The sequence below is a fragment of the Microtus oregoni genome, unplaced genomic scaffold, assembly GCF_018167655.1.
Source record: "Microtus oregoni isolate MIOR12 unplaced genomic scaffold, Mior012 000012F_ref0000307, whole genome shotgun sequence".
Lineage (NCBI taxonomy): Eukaryota > Metazoa > Chordata > Mammalia > Rodentia > Cricetidae > Microtus > Microtus oregoni.
This window is the reverse complement of record NW_024543071.1, coordinates 18,483,645-18,510,205: the sequence shown is the minus strand read 5'-3', so window position 1 is coordinate 18,510,205 and position 26,561 is coordinate 18,483,645. Positions and strand designations below refer to the sequence as shown.

The 26,561-nt window shown below is 37.8% G+C and overlaps 1 protein-coding gene across 2 annotated transcripts in view; it reads left to right on the top strand.

The window, feature by feature from the left end:
- Window positions 1–26,561, top strand: part of R3hcc1l (R3H domain and coiled-coil containing 1 like) — a 90,541-nt gene that overhangs the window by 28,872 nt on the left and 35,108 nt on the right. Inside the window, exons 2-3 of one of the 2 annotated variants that reach the window (XM_041662030.1) lie at window positions 19,414–19,478; window positions 22,893–24,682. In XM_041662030.1, coding sequence (XP_041517964.1) covers window positions 22,907–24,682 — 1,776 coding nt within the window. In that variant the 5' untranslated portion in view covers window positions 19,414–19,478; window positions 22,893–22,906. The remainder of the gene's footprint in view (window positions 1–19,413; window positions 19,479–22,892; window positions 24,683–26,561) is intronic. The other variant, XM_041662029.1, reaches the window with a different exon arrangement.

The window sequence follows — 26,561 nt, the reverse complement described above, 5'->3', positions numbered from 1 at the left end:
CTTAAATAAGAATATCCTGTGTATAATAACACGAATGCCATGAATAGTGAGTGCATATGAATTTACAGAATATGTGAATCAGTTGCCTTTATATAGTTACAGGATAAACTTGAATTTGTGATACATCTTTTGGATGACTAGTGACTGGGGCTATTTAAGCTGATGTGGTTCAAAGAAAGCATTTTAGAAGTTAGAAGGAGCAGGCCAATGATGTCACCCTGCTTAGAATGGAGGATTCGTATCTGAGAATGGTAGCATTATGACTAAAATAGTAGATTGATACCAAGTCATGGGAGAACTTTAGTGCCAGGTAAGCTTGATTTATATCTGGCAAGCTATAGAGAATCACAGAGAGGAAGGGAGAGATTGAGAGGTTGGATGTTGGACCTAGGTCATTATACACACTAGAGTAGTATTCTACTGAGCTGTTTCTCCTGTCCTACTAGAGGCTTTTCCTAATGTGTGGTCTACATTCAGCTTTAGGTCTGCCCTTTAAACTCATGTTTCGTAGAGGTATTTCTCCATCTGCTAGCTCTTCTCCTAAGTAGTTGCTTACTTGAGGCTTGTAGCCATATTTCCTGAGATGTGGTTTAATCTCAACATTTTCCTAAGTGCCTCAGTTTTCCTCTGGGTTTCAGGCATGAGACTTTACAGGAATTCTGCCCCTGGTCTTCAGAAGTAAAGGTTTGTTTTCTTTACCTAGCAATGGAGGATTTGTGCCTGGGGGGCAGAAGCTCATGCTCCTTTTTCTCCAGACATTCAGACTTTTCTGGAGGGTGCATAGGGGTGCCTTGGTACTTCTCCATGGGTCCTGCTGTTTTCTCCTCCCCAAATGTGCCTCTCTTGCTTGTAGTCCTTCTTTTTGTATCTCCATTGAGGTCTGTGGAGAAGATACTGTATGTAAGAATTTCCTTTGTTTCTGTGGCTACTGAGAGTTCTGCATTGATCTTATGGTAATCCATATTTGATCTGTGGCTCAGTTTTTGCTGCTTCTCTTGTGTCCAGTGTGTATCTCATGTCCCACTTGTCCTTTGAAGAGCCTTTCTTCAGACTTGAGGCATTTGTTTGTCTTTAGTCTTTGGATTAATTGCTTTGTGATGTGTAGAATCACAATTTTTTTTGAAATCAGCAAATGTCATGCTTTGGGAATCTGTACAATTGATTGATACATTATCTTTCAGTGTTTTGTTGACTTCTACCATAACTAGCCTTCATGACTCAGATAGCAGTGGCTGAGGTAGGAAGGTATGTGCAGGAGTGTAAAGATGAACAGTCTCAAAATGATGAGGTTTAAAACAAATATGCCATACTGTCCCTTGTTAAAAGTTAGGTGGCCTGTTAATTGGGGTTGCATAGCCTACAAGCAATTCCAAACCTGGATATTAGAGCAGAGAGGGTGTCAGTTCTGACTCTTAAACTTGCTAGAGATGCGACCTCTTCTCTTTAAAGTAATCATGAAGTTGCTTGTTTGGAAGAACTTGTTTTGATGGTCAAAAAGATGGTATGTATTGAGGACTTAGCCCATTGCTTCATCTGGTGACTTATTTGGTGCATTACAAATTAAATTATATTGCCTGGAGGCAACAGTCTTTGTGCTCTTTACATTTATTTACTTGTGCAAGTGTGTATTTGTTGTTTTCTCTTTCCACCTCATGGTTACTGGGATTGTCAACTTGTGGCAAGCTCAGAAATTGTCATAGTGTTAATGCTATTTTATTTAACTGCAGTGAGTCTATACAATACTTCTGTGCGAAAGTGTAGTACATTAAAAATAGAGTGCTGCTTTATTGATAGTGTTATGAAATCATGGCTTTCAAGAGTAAACCCTGATGGGTTAGGGCTTAAGTGTACATCTGATTTAATTTTGTCATCACTATTACTTTACAAATGATCTGAGTTTCTGTAAATAATTAACATGTGTCACATGTACTTGCTTCACTAGGAAAATAGTTATTGAGTTGAGTCAAAAAATAATAAAGAATTTGTCATTAAAGAATTTGTGTTCCTTTTACTGATCACACACACACACACACACACAGAGTCTTAATGAAACATTGAATTCTACTGCTTTGTTAAGGAACGTTTGTTTTTGTGCTCATTTATTGACCAGGTTATTAATGACATCCATATGCTAAGAATGTTGCTTAAGTATGGAGAATATAAAAAACAATATGGCTTAGTTTTGCTTTCAAGCAGCTCAAGGGCTAATTGGGAGTCAGACAGGTTAATGTTTGGTGTGGCAGCAGGGAGTAGAGAACACCTGCCCCGGGCTTAGTCACTCAAGCAATGTCTGTTGAAATTGACAATGTGCTACTATTCCTTGAGCTTTAAAGGATCTCTGAAGATTTATCTCACAAATAAGTAGCTCTAAACCATCTGTGGCAAGCAGGTTTTTAAATGGCATCAGAGAGTGCTGGCTTTGTATTAGTTAGAGGATTTACGATCGGTAACCCTATATAAGGTTAGGGCCTTAGAACTTGATCAGCTTTATTGACCCATTGAAATTCCTCTTGCTTCTCAGTTCATGGCTCAGTTAGGTTGTCTAGAGGTATGAAAGAGAGTGAGTTAGAGCCTCTAGTGTTCTAGGCATTAGCTAATTGAAACGGTTATTCTGAGTCCTCTAGATCTAGAGCATTGGTGGGGCTGAGTGGTGAAACCTACCTATAATCTCCATGGTCAGAAGATAGGCTTGGGCTACATACCCGAGACCTTGTATCAAAGAAGACTAAAGTGAAGCCCAGACATAGTGGCACATACTTGTAATCCCAGCATTTGGGAAGTAGAGGCAGGAGGATTGCAAATTTGAGGCCAGGTTGGGCTACATAGGAGGCTCCAGGCCAATTTGGGATACATGGTAAAAACTTGTCCAAAAAAAAAAAAAAAAAAAAAAGAAAAGAAAAGAAAAAATGAACAGTGCTAAAATCTCCACAAGACATATGCGAGAGCAATCAAATTAATCTTTTGTGGTGTTTCTGTACTTAGGTATATAACAGCCTTGATGCCTCACTTTTATGATTTTAGAATTGGACTAGTAATAATGGAATAATAATAATAGTGGAGTTTTAAAGAGAATAAAGTGAGATCCTGCTTTAGTGAGAGCAACCAAGGTCATCACTTGAACAAAGTTCATGTCAAGATCACATGTCTTATTGTAATGGGAGGCACCCCAATTCTTGTTTAGACTTTTTTTTTTGAAAACTTTGAATATAATTTGGAGGTCATGAGATTTGAACTGCCCAATAGATTGAGTGTTGCTGGGTTTTTTCCTTGGAACCATTGGCTCACCAATGACATGGAGACTTATGAATTATGAAAGCTCAGCTGAGTTTCTACATAACTCTTAAACTTAAATTAACCCATTTCTATTAATTTACTTTCTGACTCGTGGATTTATTACCTTTACTCTGTACAACCCATGCTGCTTTCTTACTTCCTCCACGTCTGACTGGCGACTCTGCCTTCTTCCCAGCATTCTGTCTGCCTGGAAAATCCTGCCTAGTTACTGACTGTTTAACTTTTTATTAAACCTGTCACTGACATATCTTCACACAGTGTAAAAGAATATTCCACAACAATTGAGAGAGTGAAAATGCCCAAGAATAGCAAGAAATGGCAGGTGACAAAGAAATGACATAAAAATCATGTCCCTGGAGGTGGTAATGTAGGTGTCCTGTATGTGGGTTATTCATGGTGAATGAGTGTTGGCTTATACATGGCCAGTTTGGCAGTGTGAATAAGCTGTTGGACGTCTCCTTTGCTTCATACTTGTGGATCTCATCTTTCATATCTTTGAGGGTTTTAAGTGATTGTCTCCCTGACTTATTACTACTCGGTCCTGTTAAAGTCCAGTACATTAAACAGAAACATTGAAGTATTTTCTTCACATACTCTGAACATTCATTACAGATTATTGTCTTATTGTGTTGATTAAAATTTTGATACGTATTTTGTATAGTCCAGTTTGAATAGAAGTAAAATAGAAACCTTCAAATGGATATTATTTTGTGTTTTCAAGTGTGAAAATGCTTTTGTGGAGGATGCCTTAAGAAAACTGTAACATGGGAAGCAGAGAAAGACAAGATCTCCTGAGTAAATTGGGAGCATGGGGACCTTGGGAGAGGGTTGAAGGGGAGAGGAGATGCAGGGAGGAGATCAGAGAAAAATGTAGAGCTCAATAAAAATAATAATAAAATCTTTTAAAAAATCAACAAAAAAAGAAAACTGTAACAGAATCAGTTGTGCTTCCTTAGCAGAGTTCATAGGTTTAAAGCATGCCTTGATTTTCTGTTCTCAACTATAGTTTTTTTATGTTAGTATATAACTGTTATATATAAAAGTCCCTTTCTTGTGTTGGAGTCAAGTGTTTTATAAAGTTCTTATTTGCATGTATAGTGTTATCACCTGACGCTGGGAGGGGAGGATTTCCAAGGTATAGGAAGACTGCGTATATCTCTGATTGCTTTTTTATTTTGCTGAGTAAGATTTCTGATTAGGTGGTACAATTTGATTTTTTATTTTAAGTATTATTTTACCTTCTATTTTGCTCTGAAACTAGACTTCTTTTTTTTAATTTATTTGTTTATTTATTTATTATGCATACAATATTCTGTCTGCGTGCATGCCTGAAGAGGGCACCAGACCTCATTACAGATGGTTGTGAGCCACCATGTGGTTGCTGGGAATTGAACTCAGGACCTTTGGAAGACGAGGCAATGCTCTTAACCACTGAGCCATCTCTCCAGCCTGAAACAAGACTTCTAAACCATTTGAAGTAAGGTATTTTCTGTGCCTGTTGTATAAAATTCTGATATGAATATGCTCTTAAAATCTTAAAATCAACTGACAGTGAGTTGAAATCAACTTTAATGAATAAATTCAATTAAATTTTAAGAATTTTTAAATTTAAAAGGCTAAAAAATAAGTTAAAATAAATAGTAATGTTTTATTAAGGGTATTTTATAAATTCTACTAAACTTTGAAACTTCTGCTTATTAAGGAAACAGCTGAGTAGAAACAGCCTGCAGAATGGGAAAATACGTTTGCATACTGTTAAATATATAAGGAATCCCAATAACTCAATTGCAAATAGCCTGATTAAAATATGAGCAACAGGCCTGAATTTATATTTCTCCAAAGATGTTTAAGTGGCCATAAAATGTGTGCAAAAGATGTTCAACAGGAAATGCAAATCAAAGCTCCAGTGATATATTATCTCATGTCTAGTAGGATAGCTACTGTAAAACAACCAAATCCAGAACAGAGGTGGGCCATGATGTGGGGAAACTGGAACTTTTTCATATTGTTGGGGAGATTGTAAAATGGTACGTTGCCATAGAAAATAGCGTGGAAGTCCTTAAGAATACTAAAAAATAAAATTATCTTATAAGCAAACACTCCATTTTAAAATGATTGAAAACAGTTTCTCGAAGAGGTATCTATTTTCTTATGTCCATTGCAGCATAATTCATAGTAATGAAGGTGTGAATGCAACTTGACAGTCCATTGGTAGCTAAATGAATAGAGAAAATGTGGTGATGCATTGTGGAATATAATTCAGCCTTAAAGAAGAGGGAGTTCCTCATGTTGACACACACTACTACATGGTTATACTTACATGAGGTAATCTTAGTCAAATGTATATGAAACATATATGTAGAATAGTTGCCAAGGGTTTCAGAAAGGGGCAAACAAGGATTGATAGTTTAGTTAGTGTAAAATTTCAGTGATGCTAGTGATCTGTCACTCAACAATGTGTAAATTAATAGAATTCTACAATATTCAACATTGTAAGTTAATATTCTACAATATTCAGTGATATAAGTTAGCAGTATCCTCCAAGATATTCAACAACACATACAAGTTATCAGTATTCTATTATCAATAACATTATTCTCCAATATTCAACAACACATGTAAGTTAACAGTGTCCTACAACATTAAAAAATATAAGTAACATACTCTACAGGCAAATGTTATGTGTATTTTATTACAGTTTCAACGATTTGGACTGGTAAAATGGCTTAGCATACAAAGTAATGGGTTTCACTATGGCATTTTTCTCCATGTGTTGTTACACGTTTTTCTAATTCATTATAACTGAATACAAGTTTCTACTCTATAAGGACCACATTTTCTTTATTCGTCCATCTTTTGCTAGACAGCTAGGCTAGTTCCATTGCCTAACTGCTGTGAGTAGTGCGACAATAAACATAGATGCACAGGTCTCTGTGGTCTGCTGGCTTTCCTGAGTGTATAGTGCGACCCCTGGGTCTGGTGGTTCTCCTTTTAGTTTGATGAGAAACCTCCATCGTGATTTCCTTAGTGGCTACACAAGTGATGTCTTGTCTTCTTCAACTTCTTTTTTCGTTTTTTTAAAGTTTTCATTGTGGAGGTATTTTACCCCTTAGATTATTTCCAATTTTTTCATTTGTTTGTTTTTCCTTAGATTTCTTTCTCAGCAAGTTCGTTATTGCTATGTAGAAAAACTGATTTTTGGATGTTGATTTTGTATCCTGTTGCTTTGCTAAAAGTGTTTATCAGTTTCTAAGAGTTTAATGGTGGAGTCTTTAGGGTCCTCCCTCCACTATTTTTTAAGCAAAGCATATAGGATCATGCCATCTGCAAATAAGGTTAATGTGATTTCTTTCTTATTTGGGTCCCTTTTATCTTCTCTTACTGAGTAGTATATTAAATAAAAGAGATGGAGCACACTTGTCTTCTCTCATTCCTTAGAGGAAATGCTCTCAGTTTTTCCCCCTTTAGTCTAGTGTTGACTATAGACTTATCATGTATAGCCTTTATTTTATTATTTCTAAATTTTTCTTAAAACTAATTTACCCTCTTTTACAGAACTTGGAGCTGTTTTGTTGATAATTAATATATATATATATATATATATATATATATATATATATATATATTTAATGTTGTTAAACACTCGTCCCCTCTACTTGAAGCCTCCTCCTTCAGATAGTAGCGTTCAGTGACCAAGTATAAAATGTTTGAAGTCTGGCACCATAGAAAAGCTTGATGTTGACTGATAGTAGCTATGTGGTCACTCAGTACTCCAAAGATGCAAACTGACTATCTCTGTAGAAATAGTGAGTTTATAAATGTGGTTTTTAGACTTGATTGGACTCAAATGACAGAACTGATTTTTTATAGGCTTTAATCTTGAAATTTTGTTAAGCCAAGAATAATTTTTAAAAAGATTTTGGATATGTAAATATTATTAGGTCCAGATACTGAGATTTTGATTGTCATTTGGTAGATAATTGAGCAATATAGAATATTGTATTCTTTATAACATATGGCTCTAACAAAGATAAGACAAAGCAGGTATTATTAGAAATTTTAATCTCACCGTTGCTAACTTTATGTTGAGGATCCAAAGTCTATTTATATCCTTTTGGGGGTTAAACATCTCATCCCTGTTTACATTCTGTGTCTCTTCCCACTAGATGTTCTTAACCTCAGTGCACTTTCCAACTCTCTCCGGTAGGAACTTGCTCTCCAGCACCACATCACAGTTCCATTGTTACAAGCAACCTTTATCTTGCCAAGTTTAGTAGGAAAATGTCAGGGCTTCCTGTTGACATTCCAACACATTTAATATGGTTGTTTATTCTTGCCTTTTCAAAAGTATTTTCTTACCTTCAGAGATACTAATGCTCCCTTGAGCGTTTTGTGCTCTCTCCTTTTTTAATGGCAGTGCCTCCTTGTTGTCAACTCTAGGGATTAGTTCCCCCATGGCTTATCCTCCATTGCATCTGCCACTGCTGTGTGCTCTTACCTTCCTCCTTGGTTTGGACCTTTGTGGTTATTATTCACAAATGCTCACCATCAATTCTTCCATGTCCTTGGAGCTTTAGACTGATTTTCCCATTATTTCTTTATTTATACCGGGAAATCTTGTTAGTCACTCAAACTTACGTCCACATCAGACTCCTGATTATTTCTTTCTTCAACCCTCACATCTTAATGTGATCGCCCCTAACTCTTAGTAACTAACATCACAGTGATCGCCCCTAACTCTTAGTAACTAACATCACAGTGATCGCCCCTAACTCTTAGTAACTAACATCACAGTGATCGCGCCTAACTCTTAGTGATTCCTCTCGTCCTTTCACATCGCTGACTCAGCTCTCTAAGTTTGTTAGTCTCCTCTTCAAAGTCTGTCATCTAGCTGTTTCCTGTGACTTCCCTCATGTCCTCCTATGCATGCCGTATAATGTATAGCAGGTTTCCCTCCTGTTACCCTTTTGTATTCATTGCTAGAAAAATCTTTAGCAAAGGTCAATTAGATACTCTACAGCTAAAGCCTTCCTGGACTTTGTGAACACATTTGAAAGTAAAATCCAAAGCTCCTTCATTACCCTAGCTTCTTTTGGCCCTTGGCTTTCTTACTAACTATTGTTTCTGCATGTTACTTCTTTAATTCTTGTATGCGCCTTAGGACTTTGCACTTGTTCTTCCTCTTTCCTGGAACACACACACACACACACAATTTATGTGCCATATTGACTCAGTTCAGTATGAATTAAGGTGTTGACTATTTGGAGTGGTCTTCCTGCTTTATCACATGGTTTTTTCTTCTAAAATAGGCAGACATATCCTACCAGTCTGTATCCATCCTTATTTGATTTTATTATGTAATAATATTTATCACTTGCACATTGGTAGTTTATGTTTAAATGTTTATTATTTTCACCATTGAAATGCCTGCTTCTTGAGTTTGGGAGCTTGTATTCATTACTGTGTTTCTAGTGCCTGAGATGGTAAGATGAGATTTAGCATACTAAATATTTATTCAGTAGATGTTTGTGGAATGAATAAGTGAATGGGTTCCAAATCTCAGTTGTGGCATGAAGGAGAGCACCACTCATTGAAAAATTTCTCTTGCCATGATTTAACATCTGTTAATTTATTGCCGAGGAGGTTGTATGACAATCTAGATTCAAAGACAAAAACAAAAACAAGTCACTAGCCCTATATTGAAGAGGCAGGTATTGAACCAAGCATAAAACAATATGTTCATTGCTTTAATAAAGACACATGTGAAAACATTTGTTAGCAACTTATGTTCAGGACCTTGGTCTGTCAAGGGGAGTCAATGCTAGCCTTATAAAAGTGATGACTGTTTTTCAACTGATAGTTGAGGAATGAGGATAAATAGGTATCTGACTGAGGAAAAAGATAATATATTTAAAACCATGGAGGTGGTAGAAGACAGTCGGGCTGCTTCTAGTACATCTAGTACTACCAAAATTATGGGAAATGAAGCCTGAAGTTTGGAGTGGCTAGAGCAGCAAAAAGGAAAAGTTGGGGGCTATGGGCTAAATTACATAAAACTTATATGCTATGCATGCTTGCTTTTGTACACTGTAAAGATTTGTCACTTGTATTGGTTTAATAAAACTGATTAGCCAGTAGCCAGGCAGGAAGTATGGGTGGGGCAACCAGACTAGAAGCATTCTGGGAAGAGGAAAGACTCAGTCTGTAACCGAAACCCATGTGCAGTAGAAGCAAAATGAGAAGGCCTTATTGATAAAAGGTACAAAGCCACATGGATAAACATAGATAAGAATTATGGGCTAATTTAAGTTGTAAGATCTCATTAATAATAAGCCTGAGCTAATAAGTCAACAGTTTATATATTAATATAACTCTTGTGTATTTGTTTGGGAATGAACAATTGAGGTGCAGGGCCAGGCAGGACAGAAACTTCTGCTTACCCAAGATAGTTTAAGTTTCTATGTAGTGAAGAGTCATTGAAGAGTCTTATGACCAAGCCTGTGGTAATGCCAAGGGCAGTGACTTCTACAGTTGTGTCTTGAACAGCTGAATAATACCGTTAGTCAGACTATGGAAGAACAGTGGTTACTTAGGGGAAGAATAGTGAAAATTTTAAGTGCTTAATAATGTTAGAGTCCAGAAACCTTTTGGTCTGTTGCTGTATTTTATATCTGACATCCCATTTTGTAAGTATACTGACTTTATTTTTAGGATATGTTCAGCCAATTCTTTACAAATGAGATACACACTGCTGAACTGAAGGGCCTTGGCATCCCTAGTTTTGCCAGTTTGTAAGCTGACTAAAAACAATAAAGAATACTCTGGAAAGTATTGTAAAGCCAGGGGCATTGCAAAGAAACAGTTCTAAATCTATGGCCTTCTGTGGTTTCAAACATAAGTTTTTAAAAAACCTCTCTTTTTAGGGAAATAGTGTTAACGTAGTACAGTGCTCCTGAATGTGTGGTTGATCAGTTTTATCTCAAGGGCGTGCTGTATAACTTGTCTTACTTTGGGATTTATGTAACATGAGTAGATTTTTGCATTTAAAATCATTGTGAATTTATGGAATTAATTTTGTGTATTACCATGTTGCTGAAGTAGACAATACAAAGAAGAAAAACAGACTAACTTTGCTTATGATTAGCTATCTGGAAATGTCTTGGGACAGTGCTGTTCCATTAAAAACATAACATGGACAAGAATATGAAACATGTAAATGATTTTAAACCCACCAGCCACTTTTAAAAGTATAAAAATAAACATTAAATTAATGTTTTATATAAGCTAGTATATCCAAGCACTTGTCATATACATATATGTCTCTATTATAATCAACATAAAAATAATAATGAGACATGTTAAGTTTGTGTGTATAAGTGTACACATGCATGCCCCAAGTCTTTGAAACCCCAAAGGGTTACATCTCAGTTCAGACTGACCACATTTCAGATGCTGTGTGAGCTCGTGTTGGTCGGTGCAGTCTTAGATCATTCTCAAACCAATAGAGGTTGCTCAGCATTCTGCAACACTTGCTGCTATCTTTCCAACATCAAGTAATTTATGTGCTGCTTGTTTTATTGTACTGCCAAGTATATTAAAGCATTCCTTCTTTTCTTAATTCATCATTTTCTTCCCTACAGTGGTTTTGTCCAATAAAGATCTGTTTATGGATGTTCATTGCCTTTGGTTTCTCTTATGCCACCTTATTGTACTGTCCTGTTTTACTAAAATAGTCTTTGAATTTCAGGGATTCTGTTTTTAATTACAAAATACTGCAAGCTTGTTGTAACAAACTTAAATAATGTGATACATGTAGTATAAAATAAGTAGTCCTTTGACATCATTCTTTCCTCTTTCATTTCCTGCTCTTTCATATGCAAGAGTGTAGATAATTCTCCTTAGAAATATACATTTATGAAAAATTATTACTTACTGAAAGAAGTGTACCTGGAAAAATTTTAAAAAGATGGTTTATTAAAAGAGGAGAGTAAAGTTGTGTTACATAAAGACAGAGTCTCCTGTAGCCCAGACTGGCTAGAAACTCACTCTGTAACCAAGGGTGACCTTCTACTGATCCCCCCCACTGTACCTTTCAAGTGCTGGTATTATAGAATGATCTACCACACCTGGTTTCTGCAATTCTGGTTATCAAAATCAGGACCTCATTCATACTAGACAAATATTCAACCAACTAGGCTACATTCCCAGCCCATCATTACTATGAATTATCTATTAATTAAAAAAATTGTCATGAATAGTCTTTAGAAATGGAAATATTTCTTACTATACCTCATATTTAGTAAATTTTAGTTTATAATTAGCTGTGCTGGTTCTCAGAATTAAAGAATTGGGTGTGTAGTTGTCTCTCACTGTATAGCACTTGTTAGCATGCACAGGACCCTGGACTCCATCTCCAACATCAACCAAAAAAGGAAAAGATATGTGATACATTCTTGGCACAGTCAAATATGTGATAGTGTGATAGCATCCTTTTTGTTGTCTCTGTTGTTTAGCATTTCTCAGAATTGATTAGTGCAGAACACTTTGAAATTTTTCTACTTTATAAACTCTTTTTGCCTGAGAAATTTTTATGTAGTTCTGGCCATATACATATATTAGTTACTTTTTGTTGCTGTGTTAAAAAAACCATGACCAAAAGGGACTTACGGAAGAAAGAGTTTATTGTGGTTCCCTGGAGGAGCGTTTATAAAGGCGGGCGAGGCATGGCAGCAGGTGGCTGGCACAGGAAGCTGGGAGATCACATCTCAACTGGAAGTGGAGAGAACAGACTGGGAGTAGGGGGAGGCTAGAGCCATCAAACCCTGCCCCAGTGGTACTTCTTATAGCAAGCCTGTACCTCCTAAAGGCTCAGAGCCTCCTCAAACAGCATCAGTCACTGGGGACCAAGTGTTCAAATGTGTCAGCCTGTGTGGGACATTTTTATTTTCTTGTAAAGAATTAAGGTTTTGGGCCCAGAGAGATGGCTCAGCAGGTTAAGGTGACTGCTGCCAAGCTTGATGACTTGAGTTCAGTCCCTGAGACCCTAGGGTAGAAGGAGAGAAGCAACTCCTGCAAGTTGTCCACCTCTCCATGGGCACTGGAACAAGCAAGTGCTCCCCACCACCCACGAGTAAATAAATAATTGTAATCTTAACAATATTTTAAATAATTAAATCTTGACTGATATTTGATATTCAAGGAGATAGCACATATAGCACATCTACAGTGTTTTTTATAATTCATTAATATTTTATCATTGTCAGTTGTCTTAGTCAGTGTTCTTTTACTATGAAGACACACCATGATCAAGGCAACTTTTATGAAAGAAACCATTTAGTTGGGGCTTGCTTACAGTTTTAGAGGTTTAGTCCATTATTATGGTGGGGAGCATGATGACATGCCGGCAGACGTGCTGGAGAAGTAGCCTAGAGTTCTACATCTGGATCCACAGGCAACAGCAGAGAGAGACACCGGGACTGCAGGTTTTTGAAAGCCCATCGCCTGTGACACACTTCTCAAACTAGGCCACACTTCCTAATCCTCTCAAATAGTACCACTCCCTGGTGCCCCAGCATTCAAACCTATAAGCCTGTGGGAGCCATTCTCATTCAGACCACTACATCAGTTCTGTGACTGTCACTTGGATAAACACATAGTACTAAATGACAAAAATGTGTTTTTATGCTTTCAAAAATTGTTGGAAATTTCGCTGAATCCCAAGTCAAAATTTATGCAGTGATTTATTTTTTTTATGACATCAAGTTAACTCAAACAGTAATTTTTGGAATAAAACGTTCTAACAGTACAAAGATACAGTAATTTGATGCATGCTGAGGAATAAGATTAGGGAAGTTAAATCTTTGTTTTTGTGCTTAAACCATTGTTTGGTAAATGTTTGTTTTCTGTGCTTAAGCCATTGTTTCTTTTTTTTTTTAATTTATTTATTTATTAAGGATTTCTGCCTCGTCCCCACAACCGCTTCCCATTTCCCTCCCCCTCCCCCGATCAAGTCCCCCCCCTCATCTGCTCGAAGAACAATCATTGTTTCTAAGAGAGTAGAAAACTTTGTAGTACGGTTAAAATGTTGTCGTTCATAACATACAGTAGTGTTGTGTGGCCTACTGGTATTATCAGTGCAGAGGGCACATGTTGTGTGTTCAGAACAAATGTTGCAGTGAAGTTCATAGTGAACTCAGGTGATTTGTGCCCCAAACATCCTAACTTCATTTTGATTTTGAACATTTTGGTCATTGTGCAGTCAGTGATAGAGCACTTATCTGTCCTGTTTGTGACCCTAGACTCTATTCCAACACCACTATTATATCTGTTTGCTGAGAAGAGTCAGCAAGAGAGATAGCTGCAGATGAGCTCTACCTAATTCTCATTTGTAAATAAATTTTATCTTGCTTTGTTGTACAGTAGCCTTGATTGCCTATAGACCAACCTCACTTGAATATACAGAAAAGTCAAGTCAAGTGAATAGACAGGGAACGTTCTTATTTTCCTGCTGTTTTGATTGTTTGTTTTGTTTTTTTGAGACAGGTTTTCTCTGTATATCTTTGGCTGTCCTGGAACTCACTTTCTACAAAGTGAGGCTGACCTCAAACTCACAAGAGATTCATCTGCCTCTGCCCCTGGAGTGCTGGTATTAAAGGTGTACGCCACCATGCCCGGCACTTTCCCACTATTTTGAAGAACCACATCTGTTATAAAATGAGCCCCATATGATGTGGGACACCCTTCTACTTATAATTCTTGTATTCAAGACAGTTGCATTGGCATTTTAATATGTGACAATTGTAGTCTGTTAGTGTAGCCTTTATGTAAAATACCACATTGGGTTTCTTTTTATTTTGTAGAATGTTTAAGAGGATGCCAGAGTCAGAACTCACTATGTCTTACTTGAAATATTTCTTTATTCTAAAACATTTCATAATTTTTAACAAAGTTAATGAAACTTATTCTTCTGAAAATAGATTTGAAGTAAATCTATTTAGAAAATATTTTCAATTAAGAATATTTTCATCTCTTACCCTCATATCTTTGTTTATTAACATATGAATTGATTGTGCCTTGCCTCATTTTCAAAGGAATTTGACATGGCTTAGAAAGAGAGACACCTGGTTTGTATTAATCGTTGCATCTAAGCTCTGGGATTTTCCAGAAAGGAACAGAAAAAGGACACATGTGTCTAGAGAAGGAATCATATAACTTTTGGAGACATACCCTTTTTTCTTTTACAAACAGCAATAGATAATAATCTTTGGTTTTGCAAAAGTTAGAAAATGTTTTTCAGGTGGAAATTTCCTGTCTTGACCAACCACAGCTGCTATGGTTTTAATTTAGGAAGTCTTAGCATGTGTTGTGAGCTAAGATGCCTGGTTTGTTCTTGTTTTCAGGAAACTGCTGTGGCCTGAGTGGCAAATGTGGAGTGAGTTGTACCTGATGGAAAAATCAAGTACAGCCAGCCGTCATAAAAACCGGATCACATCAAAACCATCAGATTTAGCTAGATGCTCTCCAATGGGTCAGGGGAATAAGTTCAGCCTGGGGGAGGAAAGGAAGCAGGAAAGAAAGGGGGGTCATGTGTTACTACAAGTGATAAAGCACACGTCGTGAAATATTAGCTGTAGGGGAATTAGGTAAATGGTATGTGAACATTTTTGTACTGTTTTTAACTGTTATAACTTCTATAGGTTTTAAGTTAAAACTTTTCTAATAAAAAGTTGATACAGGTAGGAGTGGTGGCACATTCATGCTTCCAGCACCTGGGAGGTTGAAGCAGGATTTCAAGTTTGAGACCAGTCTAGGCCACATAATGACTTGAAGTCAACCGGAGATAAACATTGAGACTCCCCTCCCCATTTGAAATAACATACATGGTTTAGTTATGATAGATTTATATGAGCCAACAAAGTGATAGAGAATTTGTTCTAAAAGCATTGTTAGCACACCCATTAGGTCATTTCTTTCTAATATTAGATACTCTGAATGAGCCTTGTAAAATCCTGAGCTTAGTCACTCCATGGTTGTCTATTGAGTATTTAAAGGCTAATGCCCTGCTGTTGATTGAAGAGGTGTGTATGTTCAGATAACAGATATAAGACAAGCAGTGTGGGCCTCTTGTGGAAAAGTTAAAGCTTGATTTGTTCATGATATTTATGTTCTTATGGTGATAGATCAGAGACATACTTGAAGTTAATAACATTTTTTTCTCAAGAGAACTTTAAAACAGTAGAAGCAGTTGGAAAGGTGCTGAAGTATAGTCCCAGTGTACAAAAGTTACAGAGAAAACAATTTGGCCAGAATTGTTACAAAGGTACATTTTAGTAATTAGCTGCTCTCTATCAAAAAGAAACCTGGCTTCTTATCCCCTTTAGAAAATGTAATTTTGGACAAAACTGAATATTTCTAGTATTTCTGGAATAAATAAGCTGTAAAATGTAGAATAACAAATTCTTTTCTTCAATTGACTTAGTAAAATGCTCTTTCAACATTAAAAAAAATCTTTAAAAAAAATTAAACTATATGGGGAAGAGTTGAGTTTAAGTAAGAAATCATATGCTGATGTGGGATTCTCCTTGTATGATGTGAATATGTTTTATTACCATTGGCTAATAAAGAAGATGCTTTGGCCTATGACAGGGCAGAATATAGGTAGACAGGAAACCTAAACTAAATGCAGTGAGAAAGAAGGTGGAGTCAGTCTTGTAGCTGCCGACGGAGAAAGATGCCTGAACTTTACTGTTAAGCCAGTCTCGTGGTGATGCACAGACTAATAGAAATGGGTTAATTTAAGATATAGGAGCTGGCTAGGAATGTGCCTGAGCTGTTGACCAAGCAGTGTTGTAATTAATACAATTTTTGTGTGATTATTTGGGTCTGGGTGGCTGGGAAACTAAAGCACAACCTCCATCTACAAGATGCTGTGATGGGAGGTTTTGTGTGTGCAAGTGTGGGCCTGTGGGGGGGGCAGAGGTTGACCTCAGGGGTCTTCCGCAGTGGCTGTGTGGGGTGGGACAGACGGTGACCTCAGGGGTCTTCCGCAGTGGCTGTGTGGGGTGGGACAGAGGGTGACCTCAGGGGTCTTCCACAGTGGCTGTGTGGGGTGGGACAGACGGTGACCTCAGGGGTCTACCACAGTGGCTGCTCTCTTTAGTTTTCAGACAAGGTCTCGCTTTACTTAGAGTTTGTTGGTTATGCAGACTGACTGGATCCTTCTATTTGCTCCCTGGCTCTGAAGCTGCAGGGCTGCTGGCACAAGCCCACCAGGCATAACTTTTTCCCCTCCCTTTCATGAGTGCTTGAGGCTGAACTCAGATCCTCATGTGTGTGTGGCAAGTGGTACTTTACTGTTGGAACCGTCTCCCCGGGTCCCATAATCCAAGTGCATAGGTTTAGTATTAAATATGTTGAATTTTTAAAATGTAACAACTGCTTATGATCTGTGCTCTGAAAATTATAGTGTATCATACATCTCTATATTTGAAGACTAGTATTTGTCTTTACAAATTTTCCCAAATTTGTGTTCAATGATACTACATTGATAGCCTGAAATTATCCAAGGTAAGAATATTTACTGTACAAAGATTGGCAGATGCCATAAATCAGGACTTGATTACTTATTGATCGTCTAGACTTACAACGATGAAAATACTAATGTAAATGTGTCATGTCTTTAGCTACTATATTGTGAATAGCTTAAAAAATGAAGATATACTCCACCATTATTCAGAGTAGTTATCCATTCGAGCAAAGGAATCGCTTACTATAGACAACATCGGTATAAACAGCCAACACTCTGAAATACACCGTGAGCTTGTTGGTAATTTTCCAAAACACTGCTTGTTATGGCCCAAATGAATTTAGCATTTAAATAGGAAATAGACATTATAAGTTTATTGTATTACTATTCCAGTTTAAGATAGTATTATTATGATATATGATCATTCAGGAAAAGGGATTGTTTTGAAAACTATTCACTATAGCATACAATATTAAAGTACATAATTTGGGGACTCTAATAGTCTAGTACAGATTAGAGGTGGTAATATGATTTAGAGTTTGAAAGATTCTTAAAACTAGACCACCTTTGTTATAAATAGAAATGCTTCTTCTGGTGTATGTCAGTCATTTAGATGTACTTAGTTTTTACTGGAAACAATACCCATAACCTGATAATAGCATTGGAAAACTCTAGAAATACAGGGTTTTGTTTTGCTTTATTTTTTCTTACATTGAGTTAAAAATGTTGCTTTTAATTTCTGCCAATTGATTCTGGAGAAACATAGACACAAAGAAATGTGGGAGGAAAATGTCGCTTATGTAGAGCAGTTGGTCTTCAGGTGTAACGTTAGCTGTGATACTTCATCCAAACCCCTTTGGGCCGCCCTCATTTAGTACTTCTAATCATGCATAGTATGGCCTTCGTCTATGCTAAAGGCGTTTTCTTTTTGAAACTCCTCCTCACATTTTGGCTTTTCTTAACCTTGTGGCTGAAATAGAAGCCTTCATATACTTTTTTGGATAGATTTTACAGACGTAAATCTTCTGTTAGATTTTTTTAAAAAACCCAAAGAGATCCTTGTGTTTATTGTCTATTGCCTTCATATTGCTTTTAGTTTTTCACTTCAGATCCAAGAAATGATGCTGAATTAGGATTTTGTCATTTTTGTCTTTATTAATCCCATCAGTTTTGTGTCAATTGGACATTTCTTTTGTACTTTTTGTTTATTGTGTGCATCTGATTCCCATATAAAATACTAAATTTGAAAGGGCTGTGAGTATTAAAGTCCATACTGTTCAGTGCCCTCTCCCTGTAAATTCACCTCTATTCATTACCATTACTCCTGCTATTTAATCAGCTGAAGCAAGTTACAAGTTATTTCAGCTAATCCACATCTGTTCATTTCTGCCCAGAAGTTTGCTGAGTTATATACTGATAGGTGTTTTACTAATTGAAATTGACACACTGTTAATCGCATTCCTTAGAGTTTCTTTGAAACTTAGACCTTTTTGAAATTTGGCTCACTATTAAAATCATAGGCCAACAAAATGGCTCAGTGGGTAAAGGTACCTGTTGCCAAGACTGGCAGCCTGAGCTTCAGTCCCCAGAATCCACATCATGGAAGGAAAGAGCCAACTCTGACCTCCATGTGTGCACTGTGGTGTTCATGTATGTACATAAATGTACACATAAATTAACACGTTTGAAAAATGTATTCTTACACAGTCAGAATAATAGAAAATCTGTGAACAGTGTTAGGCCAGATATTCAGAGTTCAAAATAGCAAAAGGGCTTCAGCTGGGTGGCTCAGCAAGTAAAGGTGCTGACTGCCAAGCTTGATAGTCAGAGTTGAAGTTCTAGGATTCCCATGATACAAGGAGAGAACTGATTCCTGTCAAGGTGTTCTCTGACCGCCACATGGCACAATGGTGCGTGTACACATATACACACATACATGCACACGCACACATACACACTAATAAATATATTAATAGGAGAGGAGAAGCTAAATGAATTAAGGTGGTTTTACTGGGGCGGCTGAAGCATGAGAATCTTGACTTCTAGGTCAGCCTTGGCTGTATACCAAGTTCTGGGTCAGCTTAGGCTACTTTGTGACACTCTGTTATCTTATAAAACAAAAACAACCCAGAAATAAAAACATCCCTGGAGATACTTGACCATGGCATTTTTTTTTTAGGCTTAAAAAGAAAACAAAAACAAACCCTGCCATGAAAGAGTGTCATCAATAAAGAATATTCTGGACCAGATGACTTTTTAGGAATCTAATATAAAGTGAACAGGAGTGACAGGTTTTCCCTCTTTCTTCATGTCTCTCTTCTAAAATAACGTGGTGAACTATCAGAGGGTACATTTGGGTTTGTTCCATGTAACCCTTTCTTCTCTTTGTCGTAAGACCATCATGCTTCACAGCACCAGTTTGAAAATTAAAAGAATAATCCAATATGCCAAGCATGTTTCCATGTATTTAATAGTAATATATAAGAATTTATTTAATCTCTCTTAAATTTCTTTAAATTCTTTGACAGACCGTGGTGGAGGCTGTCAGGGGTTATGAGTGTGAACTGGCTCATCATAGTTTTCTTGTTCTCCAGCCTCCTTCTTCCTGCTTGGATCTATCTAATTACTGCTAGAAGAGAGAAAACTCAGCGTAGGCCACGTAAGTGAATAGTACCATAGGCTGGGCCTCCTTTATCTCAAATGTATTGCAGCAGTGTTTCAGAGGTTTGTGGATTTTCTGTATTCCTAGAATGTTGGTATATTGACTTACTGGCTGAACACTACTAATCCAGGAACAATTCTGAAAGCTCCAAAACCCAGTATTGAATGCTAACATGTGTAACATGAGGACCTGCTCTTGGGGTTTCTGTCCTACCCAGTACCCCACAGCTGGCAAGCCCCAAAGAAATCACACAGATATCTCCATAAGTTATAAAATTGATTGGCCCATTAGCTCAGGCTACTTATTAGCTCTTGTAGCTTATATTAACCCATTGTTCTTATCTATGCTAGCCACATGGCTCAGTACCTTTCTCAGCTGGGTAGGTTACATCTTGCTTCTTGGTGGTCTGGGCAGGAATGGAAGGAATGGGCTTCCTTCTTCCTAGAATTCTCCAGTTCTCATCGCCTTGCCTCTACTGGTTGACCTGCCTATACTTCCTGCCTGGCCAATCAGCGTTTATTCAAAATATGATTGACAGAATACAGACAATTCTTCCACACCACTTCCCCCTCTTTTTTTTTTTTTAAAACAAAGGAAAATATCCACAGTCCATTTTTTGGGAATGTGGGCATAGTTTTCCAGGCTACTTGAGGCTGATTGGGGGCTATGATAATCTTATGGGGACCTAAAGAAAATTTAGAATTGTGGTCAAGTCCTGAGTGGAGTATCCTGTGAGTCTTTTTTTTTTCTGTATTTTATCTTTTTTTTTATTCTTTTTTTTATTGAGAAAAGGAAAAAAAAAGTTTCCCCCTCCTCCCAGCCTCCCATTTCCCTCCCCCTCCTCCCACCCTTCTCCCCCTCCCCCCACTCCTCTCCCCCTCCCTCTCCAGTCCAACGAGCAGTCAGGGTTCCCTGCCCTGTGGAAATCTCCGGTAGGAGCAGATGGCCCAGATGTCTGAGTTCTACATCCAGAATAGATTCAAGACTGCTGCCTGAGATGAACAGGATTTTAGCTAAATCCTGTTCTGGATGTAGAACTCAGACATCTGGGCCATCTGTTCCTACCGGAGATTTCTCAGGTGGTCTTCCTTGATCAAACAGGATTTTTCTTAACTCAGAATGAATCCACAGCCTCTATTTTCTGTGGAAACAAAAGCAAAATCTCTTCTCCAAAGTAACATACCTTTTGACTTCAATTTTGAAGTCAGGGTATTTTCAAAGTACCTATCTTGGATTAATTCAGCAGCATTCATAAGCAGATATCTTTTAGCAGCAGTTGCTCCTTTCTCAGCATTCAAACAATTTAAAGAGAGAATAATAGCATACAATATCAAGATTCTCTGTGTATTTTCCATCTTTATGTGGCTTTATTTTAACTATTTTTTTTATTTTTACTTTTACTTTTTGAGACAGGTTCTCTGTATGTCTTTGTCCTGAAATAACTCTGTAGACCGGGCTGTCCTTGAACTCACAGAGGTTGCCGGTCTCTGCCTCCCCAGTCCTGGAACTAAAGGTGTGTGCTACCACACCTTGAGCTCACAGAGATCTGTCTGCCTCTGCCTCCCAGGCATTGGGATTAAAGGTGTGTACCACCACAACTCTACTACTCTCTTTCTTTTCTATTTTTAAGGAGTTTAACCCTTTTTTAAAGCCTGCACAGGCAGTGAGATGTCTCTTGTCATTTCTAGAGTTTTGGAAGTTGCTTACTCTTGTTTGCATAGGTAATATTATATCCTTCTGAAGTCTTTGATGGAGTTGAAGAATGGATAGATAGTTATAGTTTTCCATTGTTATGATAAAAGATAAAATAGATATAAATATTGTAACTGTAATTCTTGCTTGATAACTGTTTTGTTATATGTAATTTTACTATGTTAAAGTGAAAGCCTTTCTTTTTTGTTTAAACAGAAAAGGGGGAAATGATGTGGGTCATCTGTCTATATGTTACTTTCATTGGTCAAATAAAAAAACTGCCTTGGCCTTTTGATAGGCCAGTCCTTAGGTGGGTGGAGTAGACAGAACAGAATGCTGGGAGAAAGAAAAGCAGAGTCAGGCACTTGCCATGAAGCTCTGGCCCAAGATGGGTGTAGGTTAGAATCTTTCCCGGTAAGCCACAGCCTCGTGGTGCTACACAGATTTAATGGAAATGGGTTAATTAAGATGTGATAGTTAGCCAAGAAGAGGCTAGATATAATGGGCCAGGCAGGGTTTAAATGAATACAGTTTCTGTGTTGTTATTTCTGGGGCTAAGCTAGCCATGCGGGAGCTGGGCGGGACGAAAAGCAGGCCTGTTCGCCTTGTCACTACAGACATGTCACTCCAAAAGTTTTGGGTTTTGAAATAAAATGTTTTCTTAAACATTGTATTTTTGTTTTATTGATACAAAAGCATATGTATATTTACAACCTCAGTGTGACATTCACGCGTGCGCGCGCGCGCGCACACACACACACACACACACAAATATATAATGATTGGACCAGGGTAATTCAGTACCTTTTTCTTTTCTCTACTTTTTTTTTTTCAGCAACATCATGATACAAATGTACTGTTTTCTAGGAAGATTTCTTCAATCAGTTTTGTTTATTGTGTAGATGGCATTCAAATTTCTCTCTCTCTCTCTCTCTGCATGTATGTATGTATATATGTATGCTGGCAGTTGTGGCTTTTTGAGATCCTTCTTGACAATGCTCTTCATACGAGAAGTCTATGTAGGTGGAGATTGCTCATTTGTTTTCCAACTGCTCAGACCCGAATAATCACACAGAGACTATATCAATAACACTGTTCAGCCAATGACTCAGACATATTTCTAGCTAGATCTTACATCTTGAATTAACTCATTTCTATTAACCTGTGTATCACCCTGAAGTTGTGACCTACTGGTAAAGTAAGATTCCAGAGGGAATCTTTCTCCTTCAGCAGCTACATGGTGTCTCTTTACTCTGCTAAGCCATTGGCCCAAACAGTTTTTATTCATCAATCAATAAAAGCAGCACATATACAGACGGACATTCCCACATCAAGTCTAGGCTTTAGAACATGTAGATGTTTGTTCTTTATGAGGATGTAGTGGCCTTCACCGTTCACATAATGTGTTTTTAAATTCAAATGGAAGCAAAATTACTTGTTTAAAAAGAGAAAACTTGAGAGGTAGGGTGAGTGGTTTTGAAGATCCAAAGAAAGGGTGTCTTGTGATAAAGTCTGTTGACCTCATGGGGCTTTGGGGTTTACTCTCTTCACTTACATGAGTGATTGCACTAAGTATTTTATGACAGATTTTCCCTTTTTTTAAATGTCAGTGATTGCTATAGAATAGATTAGTAGGCCCTCTACCCATTCTTTAAATTTTTCTTTGTTCAGTACATTATAATTAGTTTTTTTATTATTAAATCTTCTCTTTTTTTTCAGATTGAAGTGCTGCCATGCAGCAAGAAGCAGAGAGATGCAGAGTTCGAACCAAAAGGCCTGACATGGCACTTTATGTACCTAAAGCTCGAAGGGGTACAGCACTCCCCAAGGCAGATGACAAGGAAGAAAGCTGCAGGCCTCCTGCCGTTGTGCTGAAAGAACAAAAGGAAGGTTGTCTTCCCCAGAAGATCTCTGGAAATAAGCAGGAGTCTCACAGACTTAGTGGCCGTTCTGATAGGAAGGGGTGTGCCTACAGGGAAGGAAAGAGACCATCAAAATTAAGGGAAGATGGGTGCCTCCAAAAACAGAGTAAAGACAAGGTTTATATTAAGAGAGGAATTGAAGAGTCCAAAGAAGCCTCATCTCAAGAACATCAACCCAGAGCCCCCAGTGCTGGGATTATATCTAATGGACCTCTGCAAAGACTTTTTAAACCAAAGGAAGTGGAGTGTTTGGAAGTTCCGACTGCAGGAGTGATGGGACACCAGGAGGTGCTTCCATCGAAGTCTCACTCAGAAGCCGGTGATGCTCAGGTTCTAAATAGAGCATTCCAGAATGTGGGGCTCTGTGATTTCAGTGGAGAAACTTTTGTAAATAGAAAGTTGGACAGCAGAATTGAAACTGAGGCCAATGCTATAGAGCTAGTCTCCCAGTTTCCTCAAGTTGTTACCACTCGGTTAAAACCAGAGGGTATGGCTGTGCCAGTAACTCTAAGTTCTGACTCTGAAACTGCTCCATGCAGTATGGAAACATCAGATGGAGTGTCAAAGCACACTCCTGGGAGCATCTCTACAGTTTCTGTTCCCGGAGGTCCAGATGACGATGTTGATCCTACTTTTACAGACTTTGAAGCTGAGAGTGAGAATACAGTCAACACTCCAGAGTCTGTCTTGGGTCAGAAAGGTGTAGATTCCATTTCTGAGACTATGGGTATCATTTCTCTTAAAATGGCTATAGTCAGCAAATTAGAGAGCACAAATGGCATTATTGATCCAACAGTGACTGGAGAGTGTGAGAGTGACAGCTCTGCAGATGAGTTATGTGTAAAGTATGAGCCTTCTGATACAGCTGTCCTTGCTCATGAAACAGACACAGATAATGGATTTAAAAGTGTGTGTGACACTGGCAGCAAGGCATGTATGCAGGACATTGCAGGTGCAGTTTGTGCCCATGTAACTGAAGGCAGCCCTTGTATAGTTGCAGTTAGAGAATCTGATGAGAGTAGTAGCAATACAAGTCATTTTTCAGATTCTATAGAAATGAGTGCAGATGTAGCCCATCTTGATGCAGCTAAAAGTGAGAACGACTCTGAAAATGGTAGCAGCCTAACTGCCTGCTCAGATATTTATGCTGAGAGCATTGCATCTAGTTTTACAGAGTCAACAGGAAAGTTGGTAGAGTGTGTGTCAGGTTGTGCTTCCTCTTTACCCATAAAGAAGATTGCTGATAGTAATTGTACCACTTGTTTGGACTCTGAACTGAGTGTGTCAAATGGGACTAACCTCCTTTTGGAGAGTGCCTTGGGCAGTGATCTGAGTAGTACTGAGGAGATAACAGAGGCAGTGCCCGAGCTAAGAAGTGCTGAAGAGTTTGAAACAAAAGAGGAAGATGACTCAGAGAACACAGTGTGTGCTCTATCATTTTCTGATAGAGATTCATCTGTGGAAACATCTGTAGAGCTAAAAACAACAGACACTTCTCACATACAAGGAAGTATTGCTGCGGAGGAAAGCTGGGAATCTATGTTTAATGACGACGGTGACTGTGTAGACCCACGTCTTCTACAAGAGGTATGCTCAGTTGAAATTACTTGATATTTAGACAGTTCATAAACTTAGGAAATCTAGATTTGGAAATATTTCTGATAGACATTGTATACATTCATTCATTTTCTCACATTCAGTTTAAGTTCTTGCAATAGCAATAGCTTGATAGGATTATACATTGAGAAAAGAATATCTGATAGATATGGAAAAGTTAAAACATGTAATCCTGCTATATCTGTAATTGCTAAATATTAAGAGGTATTACACTGAACAGATTAAATATAAATTTAATGGATTCTGACAGTTCATTGAGGAACTACAGAGAGATCAAAAATGATCAAAAATACAGAAACATCAAAAATGTTTTTCTGTTTTGATAGCATGTATTTTTACTTGAGCCATTTGGGGGAAGGAAATAATTTATAACCTAATCATTCATCTTTATATTTTAGTGAATTTTGGAATGTCGGAAACTTTAGAAGGAAGTAGAGAAGAGAAGGAAAGAATATGGCTATTTTCTGCGGAGTTGATACTGAGTTAGACTGTGTTAGTGACTACCGAGTACTATAAGGACTATTAGTGAATGATGTTGTGCTGATAGTTAGAGTTCAGAAATACCAAATGTGTGACTTGAAGGCACTGTACAAACTCCTGAACTCCACATTCATTTTCTTTCTTTTTTTTTTTTCTGGTTTTTTCGAGACAGGGTTTCTCTGTGGTTTTGGAGCCTGTCCTGGAACTAGCTCTTGTAGACCAGGCTGGTCTCGAACTCACAGAGATCCACCTGCCTCTGCCTCCCGAGTGCTGGGATTAAAGGCGTGCACCACCACCGCCGGGCTCCACTTTCATTTTCATATTTTAACATTTACCTCTCTGCCATTTAAATTCTTTATTGCAAATTAGAACCACTGCTTTAAATAGAGAACCATTCTCTCTCTCTTATTGTGGATTCACGTGGCCTTGGTCTGGAAGGGAGGAGTGATGGGTTTGTGAGTGAGACTCCCCCAGGTGGTTATCCTATAGGAAAGACGTGGGTGTGTCAGTCCTGCTCTGCCATTGGCACTCAAAGCTGTCATTCACATTCATGTTCTTTGAATCTGATGGGCTGTGGATGCAGTAGTCCCAGTTCTCTTCTGGTTTTTGAAGGATGCCACACATCTAATAATATAATAGCCCTTTGGTGACTTTTGCTCTTAGTTTATTATTTATATCACTCAAGCGTACTTAATTAAATGTAGAACTAGAGTGCTTGTCTACGTTGAAAGTTTTCCAGCAGAAGGCTTTGGCTTTTTTCCCAGTTGGCCTATTTATTTGTTGATAAAGGCTAGATATGGAAGCGTATCTAATACTTCTAATAGGCAGGAAGATATGCTGTAAAGTAGGGTGTGACAACCATTGATAAGTTACATTTGAACTTCTAAAACTGGTCCAAAGAAATAGAACATGGAGAGGTCATGAGTGAGCTCGCAGAACTGCAATCCTTGATGAATTGTCAAAGATCACATTTCGTCTTTTATTTTCATCATTAATTAATTAGTTTATTTATTTTTCAAGAGTTTCTCTGTGTAATCCTGATTGTCCTGGAACTTGCTTTGTAGACCAGGCTGGCCTTAAATTCAGAACTCAATCTGCCTTTGTCTCTTGAGTTCTGGTATTAAAGATGTGCACCACCTTTAATGGCCTTGCAGCTGTATTTCATCTTCTAAAACCAGGATATGGGGTGCCCAGAATTTTAAACTGATAACCAATAAAGGAGAGAAAGTTGGCATGACATCTTTTATCTCTCTAAAAATTAACTCTTTCATAGGGAAAACAACAACAACAAAACTTGGATGACCCCTGCTGCCTCATTATGGCCAGCAAATTCAGGGTAGAAGGGCAGGTGAGGTACCAACAGTATAAC